We start from the raw sequence: 19,874 nt of genomic DNA, 5'->3' as shown, positions 1-19,874 counted from the left end.
AACTGACCACGCCCTCTTGACCACTGGCACGCCCCCTCTCCTTCGCTATCTCCGCCCTTCTCTGACGAACACGCCCACAATTCATACAAGCCCCGCCCACTACGTTTAACGAGCCCCTCCTCTTCCTCATTCGCCTCCGCCCCCTCCCCCGTGGCCACGCCCACCAGCGGGGCTGGGCAGTCGCGCAGCAGCAGTCACGGACACTGCGGCACCACCGCCTCATGACGGCCAAGATGGGAGCCAGGGACGACGAGTACGACTACCTCTTTAAAGGTGCGGGGATCGCCCAGGCGAAGGGGATAGCGAGAGGCGCGGAGGGGGTTACTGGGGAGCCAGCGTGGCAGAGGACGCGGGGAGCTCGGTGCAGCAGCGGTAGAGTGACACTGGTGACGGGGACCACCGTGGAAGAAAATTTATGGGGGCCTAGGACTGGATTGGCTTTGGAGGTGCGGGCCCTTGGTGCTGATGTGAGGGTGTTGGGGGTCTCCACGAGAGAAGGTGGGGTTCTGAAGAGAGGGACTCGGTGCCTAGGATCGGGGTCTCTCCGAAGAATGTGTTTCGTACGAAGCAGATGGCTGCCTATTAGAGTGAGGGGCGTTGTTGTTGGGCGAGTGGGCACCCAGGAAAGGCAAGGCTCTCTGCGAGACTGGGTTCCAGCGAGGGCTCGAGTTACCCACAATAAGGGACTTTTTAAGAGGCTGCGATCCCTTGTGATATTGAAGGGGAGGTAAGATAGAGAGAGGGGGGTTTTGACGAGAGAGTATCAAGGAAAGAGACACGGGGCGTCCATAAAATATTAAAGGGATCAATGAAAGATGGGGGGTGGTGATGAGAGCCAAGGGGAGTGGTGCAGGGCTGTGATGCGCCTTGAAAAGAGGGGCACAGTAGCCGGGTTTCTTAGGCCGAATTCCTGGGGTTTGGGATCTTTGGGGCTGAAGATTGGCCCCCTATCCTGGGGTCACCAAGGACCAAGGTCCTCCAGGCCAAGGGAAGTCTTTATTTTGTGGGTCTGCAAAACAAAGCAGCATCCGAGCAGTCGGGGACTTGGTGTGGCCTGCGATTCTGGGATCTAGGATTAAGAGGCTAGGGGCCTGGGTCAGGGTTGCCCAATTATTGCGACCACAGCTTCATGTCACGTCGGTAAGGGGTTAATTCTCCAAAGCTTCCTGCAAAATGGACGTTAAAGATCCCGAGGATTGTCCGGTTTCCAGCCGTCTCTGTGGGAAAAGCACGGGTCGTAATCGAATCTGCTTCATTTTCCTTTAACTTTACCGCGTGTATTTTTGTGTAACCGTGTTTATGTGACAAGGAAATGGTTTTAAAATCACTAGCGCACCATGGCCAATGTTTGTTTCCGGTGTAACTCACCCCCCCCCCCCCCCCCCCCAGTGACAATACAGAATATCACACAGCTGTGACTACACAAATAGGTGATGTTGATCGCAGCAGCTTGTTTTTCTGGGGTTGATAAGTCGTGGTCAACGAATGTTCTTTGGAAGAACTCGCCCCTGCAATATACATTTTTACCACTCACTGATTTAAGCAGGGACAGTACACTTTGACCTTTGAACCATCCCATAGTCAGTCCACTGCTGGATGAATTCTATCTCAAGCCGTCTCCATGTCTCACGGTCATGCAAAGCAACAATCCATCTAGCGTCTGCACACCAGCATATTTCATTGCTCCATCTATGCAGTGTAGTGTCCTTTTGGGCGTATTCCCCCTGTTGTTGGCTGCCTGCACCACCCATCGTCTCTTCTCGCGACGTGTCCCCTGGCCAAGCCCACTTTCACAAAGTCAATGAAATGCCTCTACTCCGTGTTTCACTTTCTATTAGTTGTATAAATGTTTGTTTTAATGCAAATCTCTTTCCTATGTAAGTGTGACTAAGGTCTCAAGTCTGCAATAGAGCTAACAGCTGTTCACAGGCACGGGTTCTCACGTGTACCAAATACTCAATTATCCTATGGCAGGAGGACCCTATTGAACGAGAGTGTTGGGGCTCGGGCTATCATGAGTAAATGAAGGGTATTATTTAAATAGGAACATATTTTTCTGCTATAGAACATCATCGTATATGATCTGCCCTTTGCTGGACAAAGGCCTTCCAAACAATTGCCACGTTGCGTGGTCTCACGATACAACTATTCATGCAACACCTGCAAACAAGCTGATTTAATCACTGACTTTAAAAAGCAGTGAGCATACACTCACTATTTCATCCCGTTTCAGAGGTTGATAAAATCCGTAACCACTGCAGCAAGCGAGTTAATAGTGGTGATCATACAAAGAGCCTGGTACCTGCCAAGGGCATGTGGAACTTCAAGCGCTTGCCCAACGCTGCCAACAGAGCTGCCCCATTGCTATATTAATTGTGGCGACACTGACTTTGATGTGTATTTATCCACGTGAGAGCACAGTTGAGATGGACATCTCTTTTTAATGAGAGACCTTGAAGAGTCTAGTGGTGGTACCTGCTTGGAATTCAGATGGCATCCTCTGCACTTAAAATGCAGTTATTTTGGGCATTTTACAGGGTCATTCCGTGCCTCCGGGTGGTGAATTACCCGATAAGAGGTTGTCCTGATTGTTCTAAATTCAAATGTCTTCGCCTAGTGGCAGCATGTCGGCGATAGTGCAATTAGAATTTTATTATAAATCAAACATAAAACAAAACATGATTATTAAGTTCTGTATTGGTGACACTGCACAAACATAAACAACAAAAAATCCTACACATTTGTCAATAACACTTTGCCCTTCAAATAAGTACTTTGTATAATATGTAACGCATTGGACAATAGCCCTTCACAGCACACGAAGACGGAGGTAGTCTCTATATCGGTGGCAAGATGGGTGCCATGGTTGCGAGATGCTAACTACCTCGACTGATATACAGGAGGTCGTGGGTTCAATCCCAACCCTGACACATGTATATTTGGAGTGTGCGTGTTCTCCCTGTAGATGCGTGGATTTTTCTCCGAGTCCTCCGGTTTTTCCCATTTAGAAACATGCGTTTAGAATATTTTGACTGCTGTAAATTTCCATGTAATAAGCCACTTTGTTGAGCTAACATTTGTGGCCAGGTCGCTTCTGACAAAGAGTTATATAGCTCAGTGGGCCTTTCCTGGTTAAATAAAAATGGTTAAATAGTTTCATATCTGTGGCCTCTTGTGAGGGAGGGCTATTGCCTGAAACGTCGCCTATTGTATACATTTTATTTTTACGGCCACATGGTGTTATTGACGAATGCGTTGAATGTTTAACTTTTGTGCTCCGTTAGTGAGGGGTTGGACGTGTTGCTCAGTGCATTGTGTTTTGCGATTCTTTCACAACCTCTGATTGATGCAATGTCGTATTACATCTGTCAGGCTCGCGAGCGCGTATGGCATTGGCTGGCATCGCCAACCACAGGCAGACAGCCCAGGATTGGCATCCCCCTGAGTAATTGAAAGATGGACAGCTTTTACCACACAATGAAATGGCACAAAGAGTGCTGGGTGGCACGGTGGTCAGCTTGCTGCGTTATGAAGCCAGCCACCTGGGTTTGATTCCCGGCAAAGGCTAGCACCAATGGAGAATGTGATCATGACCGGTCCTGGGCATGTCTGTACTGTACAGAAGGCACACCCAAAGCAAATTCTGTAACACCTGGAGCCATACCAATACCTTGCACAATTGAAAGTCATTATGTATTTAAAAGCAGGTTGTATGTAATGTATTATTTAAAGGAAAGTTTGTATGCATTGTGTGCATTTCCAAGGCAAATTGCTATTTCACGTGCCATGTGATAAAAGAAGCAGTCAAGTTTTTGGTTCTATATCATATGGTTATGTCTTTCTGATGCTTTTCTCAACCTTATTTTGGGTTTTTGTGGCTCGGTAAACCCTCACGGATGTTACTTCATGGTTTTGTCTCTTAAGTGCTCACAATTCTGGTGCTGCATTGTGCGAGTGTCTAAAGAAATCCCTTGTTCTGGGGTTTGGGTGTGCCTGTTTCCTCACTCTTGACATTTATGTTTTACCTTCCCTTAAGCCCTCACTGCACCCAGTTTTTGGCTGTGTACTATTTTGAATAGCCGTTGGCTCTGAGCTCTGTATATTTCATAACCATCAACAGTGTCCTTATATGGCTCTGTACCACTCCAACATCTCCGGTCCGAATTAAGTGTTGGATGTGTCTCTAAATCCGCACCAGAGTTCACGTATGGTTTTGTGTTCCTCTGAGCCCTCACCAGTGTTCATCTAAACTCTTACCAGTACCATTATAGTGTTCTGCATCTCTCTTAAGACCTCACTGGTTTCGGTACGTGGTCAAGTTTCTCTTTAAACCCCCCTCAGTTCTATTGAGAGGATTCTGTTTTCTCTAAGCCCTCACTGGTTCCACTACGGGTTATGTGGCTGAAAGCTGTATGAAATAGTCGCGGGCTATATCCGGCCCTCAGACTGTAGGTTCCACTGCTCTGCTCTAAGCCCTCACCTTTCCTCGTGTGCCATCCTCTTCCCAGTGGTGCTGATTGGAGACTCTGGCGTGGGAAAGAGTAATCTGCTGTCGCGCTTCACGCGCAACGAGTTCAACCTGGAGAGCAAGAGCACCATCGGCGTGGAGTTCGCCACGCGCAGCATCCAGGTGGACGGCAAGACCATCAAGGCGCAGATCTGGGACACGGCCGGGCAGGAGCGCTACCGCGCCATCACCTCCGCGTGAGTCGCCCTCTCCGCACGCCCCAAAAGTCACGACGAGCGTCGGTCTGTAGTGGGCTCGCATCCCGATGGTGCCTCGAGACGACAAATTTGTGAGGCTTGTAACGATTCGCCGCTGTTGCGATTCAATGAATTGTCACGATTGAAATTTTAGAATGGATTGTTAATTCACGTCGCTTATCGCTGCTTCGGGGATCGTGTAAACCATTTAGATGCAACATATACGATTGGGAAATAATCGATTCTTGAATGTGCGGTTTGATGGATGTATCTTGGACGTATGAGTTGTAATTCATCAGTCCATCTTATTTCGGCCACAGGATTCAGAAGACTAGGAGGCACACCTCTGCTGCATTACAGCAACAATGTAAATATATTTAGCGTCAAAATGCAATTGCATCTTTTGAGACGTTTTTAAGAAGCCAGATGCATTTTTTCTGCTGCAAATTGCCGTTTTTCAGTTTCCCAATGTTGTGGTTGTATTATGGAAAGACTGGCCCCTGCCATAAGAGTTTGGATTTTTTGGCAAAGTACTGCCAGCGGGCATGAGCCCCCACCGCCAAGCGATCAGAGGGATACTCTGAGTTTATAATCTGTGTTGTCCATCCTGGAAGGAGTTATTTTAAGTTATCCAGTCATAATTTGCAGCTCATGGTCACATGGTCAGGTTTCTTCACATTACGAAACAGACTGCTTTAGCCTCGTTGGCAGGATTGAATTAATGAGCTCGTTAGCTCTAATCGGCTGCCCATGCTGTGTTCTAGCTTAGTGATCATTCCCATAACAGCTTTGCCAACAGTGCAAAGAAAAAAATGGTGGGGTTGGAATGATTCATGAATTAAATCGATTTCTAGGCTCATGATACGTGTCCAAATGTGCGTGGAAGAATCGGTTATTTCCTATGCATATGGTAGATACATGTCGATGTTGGTTGTACGTTTTAACAGCTTTTCCGCCTCTATAGTCACAACATTACAAACGCACCGATGCAAACAATTATAGATTAACAAAAGCAATTATAGATCGACACCACTGGATCCATCGCGCACCACAACTGTAAACAAAACTAAACTGATTTGTCAATCAAATCCAAATTGCCATTATTGTGCATTTGCTACACTGCAGTAAGCTACAGGAAGCAGGTGAAAAACAACTTTGCTGCCAGGACGAGAAGTGATGCAGAAAAACAAGGACAGGGTTCTGCGTGGAATTGCTGTTCCCGCATTGCTTTGCCTCAATGCTACATGGTTGCATTGCTGCGCATTGCTTTGCTGTGTATTTAGTTGCAGTGCGCTTCGTTGGAGCGTGATGCGTTGCCGTGTTGCGTTGCCACGATCTATGCTACGTGGCCAGGTTTCCGCGATGCGTTGCCAAGTTCTTGCGTTCCATTGCCCTGTGTCGCCGCGTTACTTTATATTGCGTTGGTGCTCATTGTGTCGCTGCCTTGACGTGCGTTATGTTGCCGTGCGTTGTGTTGCCACATATCGCATTGCCCAGTGTCGCTGCATGGTGCATTAAATCGTCGCAGTGTTGTCGCATTGCTTTGTGTTGTATTGTCAAGTCTCTTTGTTTTGCAACACTATAGCATTGCCATGTGTTGCTTTTGCTTTATTTCTGTGTTTCTGCATCGCCGCGTGTTTCGTCTCTCTGTTGAAACATCGCCCTCGTTGCCACGTTTCCTCCCTTCACCCCGCCAATTACTGCCGGGGAGGGATGGACATGCCGCTGCGTTGCTCGCTTGTTGTTAACCCCTCCCCCCACCGCCCCACCGATCCACCGCTGCGTTGTGCCGGCAGTTACTACCGTGGGGCGGTGGGCGCGCTACTGGTGTACGACATCGCTAAGCACCTGACGTACGAGAACGTGGAGCGCTGGCTCAAGGAGCTGCGTGACCACGCCGACAGCAACATCGTCATCATGCTCGTGGGCAACAAGAGCGACCTGCGGCACCTGCGCGCCGTGCCCACCGACGAAGCGCGCGCCTTCGCCGGTGAGCAACTGGCAGCCCCCCCAATGCCTTCCAAATACCCCCCCCCTCCCCCGTAATGACCCCACCCGATGCAACCCGCGCCCCCCTCTGATCCTAACCGCCGACCCCACCCCCCCCTCGCCACTGGATGCCTCTCTTTCCCCAGTGTGTGTGAGAGGTGCACTGGGCGGCATGTGACATTTGCATATAATCAGCATTTTTATCAGTCTTGGTCAGTCCACTGCTGGATGAAGGCCTGTCCAAGCAACCGCCATCTTTCACGATACCGTGATGTAATAATCCACCTAACACATGCACACCAGCTAATTTCACTGCTCCATCTCCTCGGTGGTTACCCTCTGGGGCACATTTCGTTCCTTGGCTGACACCCCTTCTTTGTCTTTGGCCTTCTGCCATTGAGCCTCCCAGCAATGTGCTTTGCCCAAGCCCACTTACTGATTTTACAGTTTGAGTGATGTCATTACCAGGATGTGTATTTTCTTTCATCCACGTACACGTAAATTTGCATTCAAGAATTGATCTCTTAGTTTTTGTTTTTGCCGTCTCGTTTGAAATCGCTTGTTCACCCGGCTTCTACATAACTAAATGTAAAATGAGCATATCACGTGTGTATCATTTGCATAAAATCAATAAAAAATAGATTCTCATGCAGGAAATGATACACGTGTCATGAGCCCAAGAATCAATTTTAATGATTAATAGCATGTAACAACACATTGATTGGTCAAAATACATTCTTACTGTCAAGAAACGCGCATCGAATTGTGCCGTGAGAATACAATGTTTTCAATGTGTGTGCTTGTAATCATGATGTTGAAATTTGTATAACTTTTGATTTAAAGCTTTCGTGACTGCAGGGATTCATATTCTTGGTTCTTTCGGTGAAGTCACATAGAAGGGAAATAATAAAATAATAAAAATTAAACAATTAAATTCTCACGACGTTTCGATTGCAACACAAGCAATCATCATCAGGTGTGAAAACCACAGCAAGAATTTGTTACTTTGCTTAGGCAAATTGCATCTTACAGTTGCTGAGGAACCACAGACAAGGGGAAAGGCAGGCAGGTGGTGAGCCTGTGCAAACAGTTGCCCAAGTTCTGCAGCTCTCTCTATATATATAAATATGTTACCAGCCAATTAGTGCGAGTTCATACATGTGGGGGGAAACCGGGGCCACCTTGCGCAGAGACAAAACTCTTTCCCTGTGCAGAAGGAACGGATCATTTTAGTCCACACTTTGCTGTATCGTATTCTCCCGGTGAGCCAGGCGCCTCAACGCCCACAGTGCTGTTTGGCAACATTTGTGTGAGAATCCATCAACCCTCGCCTCTACGGTGCCGGATTGCTGGAGTTTATGGCCACCACCACCACCTGGATTGTCTGTACTAGGGTCACGTGACCTGCAGCAGCCATGAGGGATGCTACATTCACAGTTTAAAGGGAAAAGATCGCGACCATGAACGGTGACAATTCACGGAAGCGCGAGGCGTGTGAATCACTAGAGGCCCAGATGGTGCACACCGCGGCTCTGCATTGTAACATCGTAACCACGAATGTGAACCTAAGTGTTAAACAGACGTTGGCGTAGGGTTATGGTATTTCATCCATAATAGAGGTTTTTTGGGTTAGATCGCATAAATATATAAATGTGTCGTTAAACACGTCACGTAAACAGAACTTGCCAATTTGTCACTAGTACAGCACACTGGTGTGTTAGAGCCAAGCCACAACATTTTCAGGCATGAAGATTGATATGTGTAATAGTTTTATTTTTACTTAGCATTTTTATAAGGTGTCATCGTCATTGCTCTGTGCTCTTAAAAACCTCTTCAATCCGTCAAGCGGCGGATACTTCACCCACTTGGGGCAGCATCTGCAGACGTGATCGCATTTAGACGTTATATAAACCCAAACTATTGCACATAGACTGAACCACTGAACCCTACCATTGGAATGTGGAAATTCCACCACTGGCTCAAGATCGATGCATGCCCTGCATGCATCGAGGTACGAGCACACTTGGACCTGTGAGACGCAGGGTTTGTCTTTATCTGCGTGTAAACCTTGCGAGATCGTTGCAGGGCAGTCTATCGACTGTTGGAATAAAGCCTCTCCATGCCTTCACAACTCATCAAAGCCCAGTGCTGCACCTGTCCACCTCCTGAACGTGACCTGATTTCATCGCTTCTACTCCACGGTGGTTGTGCGCCTTGCTTGCGTTTCTTTCCTTGGGCTGCTATTCCTTCACCAGTCTCGTCCACCTGCCATCGTCACCTCTAGCGATGTGTCCTACTCCAGCATTGTAGTAATCATGGGGAGCAGAGTCGCTTCATCGTCGAGGTGACGGATACTCCGTAACGAATAGAACGACAGAGAGAGAGGGTCGGGGGGACGTCTGCGCAAATGGGCTCGTCGGTGGTCGCGCTAACCCTTGCGATGTCGCGCGTCAGTGACGCGTTGTTGCGTTTTACAACCCGATCGTAACTCGGTGCCGCGCCACTCCCAGTGGCGTGACGCTTCGATCGTTGAGACGCGAGAACACCTCGCGGCCAGAGAGTGAGAGAGAGAGCGCCGTTTGCCTTGCGTTGCCCCCACGGTGCCGCAAATCGCACACCCCCTACGCGCGCCCTGGATTATATGCGTTAACGCTGCACATAGCAACGCGCCGTGCGGACGCGCAGACGACCGCAATTTCGGCCGATCACCCGCTGTTTGCGGAATGAGGCGTGCTTTAAACAAATAATGAACATAAAAAAAATCCTTTGCTCTCTTGTGTGACAGAGCATTTTTGTCTTTTTTACTTCACCACCCTACACGGCTTCGAGACGCGCATGTGTTTCGCAGAAATTGTAAACGAGGGAAACTCTGGACCGGGTTGAATTATTTCAAGCTCGTCAGGAGAGTCTGTTAAACATCCAGCATTAGTTTTAATAGGCCTGATGTGACTCGGTCAAAAGCGGTCCACCATATATGCTGCTTTGACAAATGCTGGAAAATATTGGTTTGGAAAGCACCTAGGATGGTGGACTACAAAAGCGGACAAAACGCAGTCTGTTTATAATTTATTTGTTAACCATTATCCTCCACGACGGTACATAGTTGAGTTTTGCGCATTAAACCTGTTGCCCGTGGCATCTTCACATTGTCGCACACAATGGAACGCTGCTATTGCCAGGGACGTCGCAAACTTTTACGACCCACAGGGAAAAAACCGTGGGGGAGGAGGACTGCTGAATTGATTGTTGCCCGGTGGGCGGCGAGGGCGCGAGCACGCCGAGACACTCGCCGCGCCATTCTCCCTGACCTTGTGGAAGAGATGGCAGTTCGCCGTACGATCTGTGCTGCATCTGCGTGTTTTTTCTGCCCCGACAGAGAAGAACAATCTTTCGTTCATCGAGACGTCTGCTTTGGACTCCACGAATGTCGAGGCCGCCTTTCAGAACATCCTTGCGGGTGAGCGACCGGGAGGGTGGTGGGGGCGGGGGGGCTGAGAGGTCTAAAATTCTAATCAAACTCCAATGTAAGCCATCTTGTAGACAAATTGAAATGTAAGTCCTGCAGACCCAGGTGTGGGGCCGGTGGGACGATGGATGTCTCTGTGTTCAAGCGAGACCTATCGGTAATGAAAAAAGGAGGCGCGATCTACCGTTCTAACGTGTGGTGCAGGAATCAATGATCATCGTGAATAATAATAATGCCCTTTACACCAGGAAAGCATTAACAAGTTTTTGTTTTTTCTCGACTGGTCCCGCATTGGGGCGTTGAGTAAATTTTGTTTTTGTGAAAGCGCGATTTGGGCAATTAAATAGTTCGAATTTTTTCAAAAAACAAATGTTAGCACGAACAAATTGTGCATGCAGGAACAACAGTGTCATAATTAGAGTACCATGTGATAAATATACAAGACGTGCAGCATACTGCAGTGGGTATAACATGAATAATTGCAAAGTGAAACAGCTAAAGTGAAATTTAATAAGCAGCAAATAATCACAAATATAATAATTCAATTTAATTATATTTGCAGTAGCTGCTGTAGTTGCCTAAATAATTGGTTTTCTTAAACATCTAGAATAATGATTGCTAATTAGTACCACTCAATTTAGCCCATCTAATGACTGTTGCTTTTCAATCTGGTGGTTGATGCTACTTCAACATTTGTCTCTTGCACACATGACTGGGAGACATCCGACGATTCGTGGATGAAAATCGATTCTTAGTTTCACGACACATTGTGAAACACTGGGCGGTGGTGGCTACGCACGCCTGTAATCCACCTATGTGGGTGCAGGGGTTGGTGTATCGCACAAATGTTGTGAAACTCCCTTCCCATGCGCATTGAAGTGCCGTACCCTGCATTGCCAGGAGTAGGCAGTCCAGAAAATGTGGACTCCCCTGTTACATCCGTATCGGATAATGTTGCCCCATCGCATGCGTAGGTTTCCTACGCGTGGTCTCGTTTCCTCCTAATTATGAACACTCATTAATTGGCCGGAAACATCTTAATATATAGAGAACCACAGAGCTTGGACAGTTGTTGGCACCGGCTCTGCGCCTGGCTCCCTTCCCCGCTGGTGTGTGGTTCCTCGTGCCTCTTGAGTCGTTCTCTCCCTTGAGAGCGAGTGGATGCTGTGCGGCACGTTACAGGTTTAAATGATTATTGCATTCTATTGATTCTCGCCACCATCAGTCCTTGAGATTTTGACCACTTCAGATTATGCATGCACTTTCAGGGAGACTACTAATTGACTTTTAAATGGTGATGGTTTGTCGAATCGTGGAGGGGGGTGAATCATTGCATTACAAGGGGAGGCGGCAGGGTTGCAGCGCAGTGGTCACACTTGTGCCTCACAGCAGGAAGCCGCTGGGTTCGATCTCTCACTCGGGTGTCTTTCTGTGTGTAGTTTTTCTATTCTCACCCTCTTCTGCATGGGTTTCCTCTGGGTTCTCTGGGGGGTTTTTTCCCCCATTGCTAAAAAAATCGCGCACAATGTAGATGGTAAGCAAAATTTCTTACAAATTACTCATTGGGGATTACAGAGCAGCAGCCACATCGCACCCGACTGTGGAACACTTGGCAGGACCCTTCTGGAGAAGTCTTGAGACTTGCTGAGGCTTTCCTGGGTAAAGTGGAATGATAAAATAACTAATATGTAGACACTTGCAAAACCTCACTTATTTTAACAGTAGCCCACAATTACAGCAATGTTTGAGTTTGTTAGCTTTTCCTACTTTAAAAGTGGGAGGAGGGAGCGGTAGGGGGTGGAGGTGGTGGGGGTGCGATGTGTGGGCAAGGTGATGCAAAAGCAGGGTAATTAATCAAGCCACGTGGAGTGGGTTCACGTGGGGTGTAGTAGGCAAACCTTAGGTACTTAGATCAGAGAGTATGTGAAGGCCAATTGATCTGTCACTAATGTGTGCAGAGATCAAAAGTGTGGGGCATAAGAGAGGATGTTGTGTTTGTATGAAAGCACTTCATAGTGTTTGGCAATGGCCCCGATGTTTGAAGGCTGCTTTATTGTCCATCTGTTTTAGCCGTGTGCCTCCATTTGTCTTGTGCTGGTCCTTCCAATCGTGTGAGCTCCCGCGAGTCTTTCTGTGATGAAACAAGATTTGAAATAGGATGCATTGGTGGTTTGGTGAAGGGGTGGGAGAGAAGGTAGCGTGTTGTAGAGACGCGCGAGACCGAGGAAGCAAGTTGCACGTGTTGGGGTATTTGACGTTGCATACACGGCGATTGAAGAAGCGCTCGTTTGGTGTTGTTTAAGATGTCTGCACATTATTAGAAGGCGGGCTCATTGGTCTGCAGAAGGTTGTGTTGTCGGCGGTCGAAGGCAGAGTGCGGGTTTAATCGAGTGGGAGAATGTTGTGCGGCTTGCGTGTGTGTGTGTAATTCACTTCCAAGCAGGAACTTGGCTTGCGAAAGCCTGAGGGTGGTTGATTAGATTTTTTGAGAAAGCTGCTTTCTAATTTTTGGGCCATCATTGCTTTTGAGATGGTGTTGGGTAGGGATTTCCTTATAAGGAGGCTGTGGCCTTGTTGGCAGTATATAATGAAGAAAGAGATCATTAATCGAGAATATTTTGTTGAGGACAAATGCAATCATTTGCAAAGTGAACAAGGCATGCAGTATGGGGGAGGAAGCTTTTCTCATTTATATAAAAAACGTATTTGAAGTTTCCAGCAAGCCAAGTGCAATAATTTCAAAACGTTTACGCGTGCAACCAATATGCCACTCCACTGCTGGATGAGGACATAAGTCATGAACCGTGCAACGACCATAAGCATCGCGCGATGCAAAGCCCCCCCCCACATGCATTAGAATTTCAGAGCAGGTGTCGTTCCCAACATACAGAATGTTGATAACATTATGCCCAGATAGTTGATAGGTTCTGGTCTTCTAACGATGAACATAGATCCAAATTAATTCTGGGTGGGATTACTATGTTAATTAGACTAATGTCACACTTACAAATGTGGACTCGCCCCTGTTGCACTTTAACCTGCTCGTGCTGTTGTTTCCCCTGCGGCTGCTTTTGCTGCGACAGAGATCTACCGGATTGTCTCTCAGAAGCAGATCTCGGACCGGGCCGGCCATGACGATTCCCCGAGCAACAATGTGGTGGACATCACCGTGCCCCCCACCTCGGAGCACGGCAAATCCAACCGCTTCCAGTGCTGCCAGAGCCTCTGAATGCTCGGCCCCTGCTCCCGCTCTCTTTTTCTCTTACCTCTCTCTCTGCGTCTCTTCTCAGTCTCCTTCTCTCTCTCCCCCCCCCCTCTCTCCAAGGGCCAATCGTGAGTGTAATTCCCCCCCCCCCACCTCGCGCGTGCGTGAGCCGCTCTCTCTCTTTCTCCAGTGTGTCTTTGCCCCGGCCACCGGTCGGGCCTCCCGGAAGGACCGACCATCCTCACTTTGCGTTTCCGTAGAGCTTTGTTGGCAGCCTTGCTTGCCGTGCGCGTGGAGCCTAGGGTAGTTTTTAGCCGGACGTCGCTTCGGTCGTGTGCCGCGCGCGGTGCTGTCTTGGCGAACCGGAGCTAGGGGCCGTCTCCTCCCGTTGTCACCGCCGCGGCCGCCGCCAATCAAATCCCGTCGACGTTTGTGGTTGTTATTATTTCTGTTTGATGTGGAATTTGCGGAGAATGCAGCATTAACGTGAGTGTTTTATCGTGCGGTTGTCACGTCTGCTATCCAGAGCGTCGCTTTATTAATAATGGAGCATGCCGGCATGTGTACGTGAGCGTGCGGGAGAGGTTGTGCGTGGGGGGGGGGGTGCGGGAGGGCGGGGGGGGTGTCCCTATTCACGCTTCACCTTTGACACAGATGATGACTCGTGTGTGTGTGTGTGTGGCAGTGTGTATGTGTGTGCGTGCGTTAACCCACGTGCGTTTGTGCATTTACCCGTGTGTGTGTGTGTGTGCGCACGTGTCTGCATACATTTGTGGAGGTTCTCTTCAGGCATAAGTTGGAGTTTCACTGGTAGGGCATCATGGGTTGTAGGGCTCATTCATGAGATTCAAAGGCACTTGTTTTTAAAACCAAGATTGACGTGTTTCCATTGTCACATTACTTGATTGTCACATTCGGTTTTAAAATTTTGTTTAATACACGCAGCTGCAAATTGTGTTTTTTTATTTTTTATACTAACTGTAAACGGATCACTTGGAGTAAACATTAAAACGCATCGTTAGCTTCACACGGGGGAGGGGAAGGGGGAAAGCGGGTTTTTGGGGAATGGTGTGGCGCTGGTCGGTGGTGCCCCGAGGGTTTCGGGCCACAGGCAGCGGCTTCAGATTTCTCGGCACCTCCGTTGTGGCACCCCCCCCCCCCAACCTCCGTTTGTCGATTCACGAGATTCCGAGTTCTACGCAGCTTAGCACTACTCGCCATCGCCGTGGCTTTGGGAATGAGCACGGTGTGGCACTGCCTTCATAGTTATGCCATCTATTTCATTGATCCTTGTAAGTCATGATTCGTTGTTTATTAGGCAACTGCCTTGTAACCTCACCCCCACTGTTGACAGCTGACAGGAGCCCCCCCCCCGGTTTGTGTGTCAGTGTGAAGATGGTTTCTGCTGTTACTTAATGGAACATTTTCCAAATTGCTCTTATTTTCCTCTTGGCAATTGCTGGACCCGGTCCCTCTCATCAGCGTGCGCGAAACCAATCTGCAGATTTCAGTAAGAACGGCAGAGTTGTTTCAAGTGCCGTTTGCGTTTAAAGAAAAAAACACAACCGGTGGGGACGAGGGAGGTTCAGAGGAGGTGAGATTCCACCGCAGTGCATTGTCGGACGTGTCGACTGAGACGGCCTTTAACCGGCAAGGTTACCTTTGAAGATAATGAGCAAAGCTTTGGGAAAACCAGAAAAAGACATCAGTTGGTGTCTGTGCAACACCTTGCCTTGCGGTCCACCAAAGTCACCGAGACCTTAGTCCCCGGGCCAGAGCAAAACTGGTACCACCTTAAAGGTAGCAGAACTTTGGTCACACCGATTTGTGTTGTTGGCAAGGCTAATACGAGTGGGATTACTTGATAATCCCGCTCGTTTGAAGTGGTTATCACGTAATTCTCCATTATTGACCACCACAGAGATATTGGAAGCGCTGAAGTGATGTGACCTCGCGTGGTCCTGACGAGTGAAACATCTGGTCTGGGGCTCGTGGGGCTCCCTGTGGCCGCTCTGCTCGCTACGGCTTTGAGAGTGCAGCCAGCAACATTGGTGTATCATCCTCATCATCGTCAACATCGTCAACATCGTCATCTCTATCATCGTCGTCGCTAAGCATCTTGTGAAGAAGTATTTTTTGTACGATATTGGCTTCACTATTTATTTAGAGTTGTGTTGGGGTTTTTTTTTTACGGATGTCTTAAGTTATGCTTGATTACGTGTGTAACAAAACGATCACAATATTATGCGTATGGTAACGTCAAAACTTAATACAGACGAGTATGTTGTAGTAGTTCAGGATAATTCCTGGTGTCTGCTGTAATCTTAATTATAATAAAGTTGATGATGCTAAAAACAATAAGAGTAATAATTATAATAAACGGATTTTAAACTTCACTCGGGGGACTAAGGTTGTGTTTCTGACCCAGTGGTGGGGGCTGCAGGCCTCACCGCACACCCACCGGTCTGGCAAAAATGACACTGAACAATTTGAAAGTTACGAAAACAATTACTTGCCAAAACCGCACCGTCACCAAAACGTTTGAAGTTTTGCAGCAAAACTATAGGGTCGAATGATTTATGCTGCAACAATTGTAGGGAAAATTGTTTTAGTGATTTTTTTTTTGAGTCGGTCAAGCGAAGGCGCGTGTTGGCTTCCCCCTCGCAGCATGAATGGCACGTGTCCCCCTCGCCATCTACCGGGTCCGGAGAAGCCCGCGTACATTAAACGGGTATTATTACATACTCTGATTCTTTCGGTAAAGTCACGTAGGTATAAAATGTAAATAAATCACGACGTTTGGGGCGCAACACAAGCGTCCGTCATCAGGTGGGAAAGCAAGGGCTGCTGCTGAGGCAGTATTATTACGTCCCGTCGTTCCGCTAAAACCCAGCGCAGCAAATTATAATTTATTCGGTCTCGGTCTATTATTAGATTTTAATTTTTAAACGGTTCTAAGTTGTAGCACCATTAACATTTTTGCTCTTCAGTTTGGTAATGAAAAGGCAATATTCCCATGTGGCAAAATGAAAAACGCTTCATCTGCGCAAAATGTCCTGCGACACGTTTCAGAAATACGGCCGCTGACAAAACGGAACGAGCACTGAATAGAACACGGAGAAGCGTGGCGAGACGCGTGCTGGGAATTACTTCGGGGGTAAAACAAAAGAAAACAGACGCATGGATCATAGAACAAACAAATGAAACACATTGACCGTTAAAGAAAAGTAAATGGGCTTGTCGGACACATTGCCACGGGGGGTGACGGTGGGATGGACTGGCAGCCGCACGACGGATTGCGTCCGCGACGGTGGCCGTCACGGAGACGGCGGTGCAATCGTTTTGGTGCCAGACAGATGGATGACGGCATCGCCAGCACCGTGAGAGATGGTGACAACGGGAGAGCCTTCATCGAGCAGTGGATTAACCATGCCTGTTGACTTGAAATAGACGAGAGAGAGAGAGACGGGCTCTGGTACAGATGTATATGCATTCTCTGTCGGTATCAGGCAGGACACAGCGGCTGGTAACGAAGAGACGCCACGGGAGGGCTTTGAGCGAGGTTTACGGAAACGCCCCAATATACTTGTGTACACAGACGCACTGCACACACCCATGGAGTTGTGCACTTTTGTCGGCAGGTTTCCTAAACACACTGCGTCTACTGCACACATGCTGATGAACACTATGTTTACTACACACGCCCATATAAAGGAGCGGTGCTGTTATCGATTTCCCCCGATGTTAGCCGTGGCTGGAAATCGAATTCGAGTGACCCAGGTTCATTGCGCAGGGTCCTAACCACTGCGCCACCGCCCCACCTTGGCACACCTCTGGCTCAAACGACGAAACGCTTCTCGTATCGAGATGTTCAGGAGGGTTGCCGCTACTTGGGGATGCTTGGCCCTCCATGAATGAGAGTTTGGCTTCTCATGGAAGGAAGCTGGCGCAATCCCATCTCCGTTGTCCGAGGAGAGAGACCACCTGGCCACACTCCTCGCAGCGCCACGCCTACGGCACCTGGCAAGCCCTGGTGGTGGAGACCCATTCAAGTACTCGCCAGGCTCAAGCCTGCTTGACTTCCGAGAACTGATACGGTTGGGCGCATTTGAATGGGCGAACATCTGTCAATCCATCTTTGTCCATCCGTCGACGCGTCTCTATCGCCACCCAAATGTCTCCATTCATCTCTGAGTTCACACATCACCCATGTTTCTGTGAATACCACTCCTATCGCTTTACTTCCACCCATTTGTCTATCCATCTCTATTCGCGTACATATATCCATTCACACACGTATCCACACTCGCCTGTCCATATACAACTGTTTATTTATCCCTCCCATATCCCTCCCATATCCATCCAGCCCGTCTATCCATTAGTCTATCCAGCCACGTAACCATCTGACCCATACGTCTCCTGTACGATCCTCCAGGATCACCGACTCCACCGTTCACGATGCTCATTCGGTTATTGCCCGCAGCTGGTGTTGGCGAAGAGCGATACTCGTTCATTAGCAGTCGCCGGCCGCGTGCATTATTCGTCAATGTGACAGACACTCACGGCTGCGGGCTCATAGCTCACGCGAAATAGGATGCCCTTTCGCGTGGCGCACAGCCGTAGCTACCATCGACGTCGTAAATTACTCACAATCCAGTCCCAACGTCGCTACCTCCCCATAAGTGTTTCGAAGGCAGACTTTCAGTCGCCTATTGCTTTGCCATACAAGCCCGATTTGATTATTATGAGGCTGCTGGTGATGCTGTTGTTGCTGCTGCTGCTAATGATGACTTCTGATGCTGCTGCTGCTAATGATGACTTTTGATGCTGCTGATAATATGATGTTGCCGATGCTGTTGATTATACTGATTGCGCTCATGATGCTACTGATTATGACGATGGTGCTGCAGCTGCCGATGATGCTGCTGCTCCTACAGCTGCTGTACCTAATGCTATTGCCCGATGTTATCCTACCGATGATTCTGCTGCCAATTATGTTATCTCTGCTGCTGATGCTGATGACGGTCGCCAACTGAATCTCATCCCGTCCATACATAAGAGATACGCTGCTCGCTCAAGCCAGCCGCCGTCTCTGCCCCCACCCCCTCCCTCCCCACCCCACCCCCCCTCACTCCATCCCCGCTCTCGGGGAGGTCGTGGGTCGCACGAACGCGCGTGGAGCATCACGAGCACAGCGATCCCAGTCGTCACACGGGGCCGTCTCCACACACGCGTGGGTAGAGATGCATAGACACAGAGATAGAGAGAGAGTGGGGGGGGGGGGAGCGTGGATTTATACGGGTGTGTGTGTTGTATAGAGGGGGAGGGGTGATGGATCATTATCTAGAATGATACATAGATGAGGGGGGATGCATAACGTGATGGGGTGGATGGACGGATACGTTGGTTGATAGATTGGTGGATAGATAGACACGTGGTTGGACGAAAAAATGTGAATAGGTGAATAGATAGACACATTGACAGATAGGCATATCGGTGGATGGACAGGTGGGTGGTTACAGATCTTTGTTGCATGTAGAGACAGCGGACATCCTGTCTCCGTGGGGCTTATATGCCAAGTCCGTTGCCTCTCTCCATTCGCCTTTTACAAGGATAATTTGCATACAATTACCATAGAGTAAATCATTGATTCGCAGGCGCGCCGCTCCGGTGCGCGCAATTGTGATCGTTCGAATCGATTTTGAGCGATGACATCAATGGACCCCCTTCCTCCCACCGCCGCCGCCGAGGAGCGCTGAGTTCTGGTCTCGCCCGGCCGCTAGAGGCCGCTAGAGGCCGCTTTGACAACGCTGGCGACCACGACGCCGCAGGGCTCGACACAGCCGCGTTGTACGAAGCCACCCGAATTGGTCGTCCTCGCGGTTGACTTGACACCCGACGCAGGGACGTGGGATCGTCCACCACCGGCTCAGGACCGCCAGCGAAGATGAACAGTCCACGTCGGAGCAGGGAGACGCTTGCAATTCAAATATTACATTCAGAGTGTTGTCAAATTCACGAAAGCCTCGCTGAGACTCCTTTTCAGGAGGGTCCTGCAATGGGACGTTCGGCCGACTTCTTTTTAATTGCTAAAATCAAACGGCAGACAGATGTCTCCTTTGCGTACGCTTGCCTCCAAATCGTAAATATGTCCTCGACAAACCATCAGCCGCACGGCTTTCTGGGAGTGCGGCGTTCAGCAGCCTCACTTCAAGACAATCAAACTCTGGACCTGGTTCGATCTGCGACTTGGAGCGGGTTAATGATGCACTCCCAGAAGGCGGTTGATGCGGATTTGTGAGAAATCCCTCTGGCTCCTCTCCGCGGAGAGACGGGTTGCACATGCCGCACACGTCGCCTGCTAATTCCTGTTATTTACACTCTCCACAAACGACGCCAGTGATTGTTTTGATCTATGCAAATGATACGAGTGCTTAGTGTGGCGCGTGTTATTATTTATGAATGGATGATTGACTTTACCCTGATGATTGCATTTATAATTCAACCCGT

General features: G+C 48.8%; 1 protein-coding gene across 1 annotated transcript; it reads left to right on the top strand.

Annotated features, from left to right (window-relative positions):
- Positions 1–138: 138 nt before the first annotated feature.
- Positions 139–15,760, top strand: LOC133346756 (ras-related protein Rab-11B). Its single transcript, XM_061558608.1, has 5 exons — positions 139–273; positions 4,509–4,704; positions 6,501–6,694; positions 10,070–10,150; positions 13,243–15,760. Exons 1-5 carry the CDS (start codon positions 222–224, stop codon positions 13,386–13,388), a joined length of 669 nt encoding a protein of 222 aa, XP_061414592.1. The 5' UTR covers positions 139–221; the 3' UTR covers positions 13,389–15,760.
- Positions 15,761–19,874: the final 4,114 nt, after the last annotated feature.

The sequence above is a fragment of the Lethenteron reissneri genome, chromosome 24, assembly GCF_015708825.2.
Source record: "Lethenteron reissneri isolate LAM-NWPU_2019-01 chromosome 24, ASM1570882v1, whole genome shotgun sequence".
NCBI classification, from domain to species: Eukaryota; Metazoa; Chordata; class Hyperoartia; order Petromyzontiformes; family Petromyzontidae; genus Lethenteron; species Lethenteron reissneri.
The sequence above is the reverse complement of the archived record's forward strand: the minus strand, read 5'-3'. Positions and strand labels throughout refer to the sequence as shown.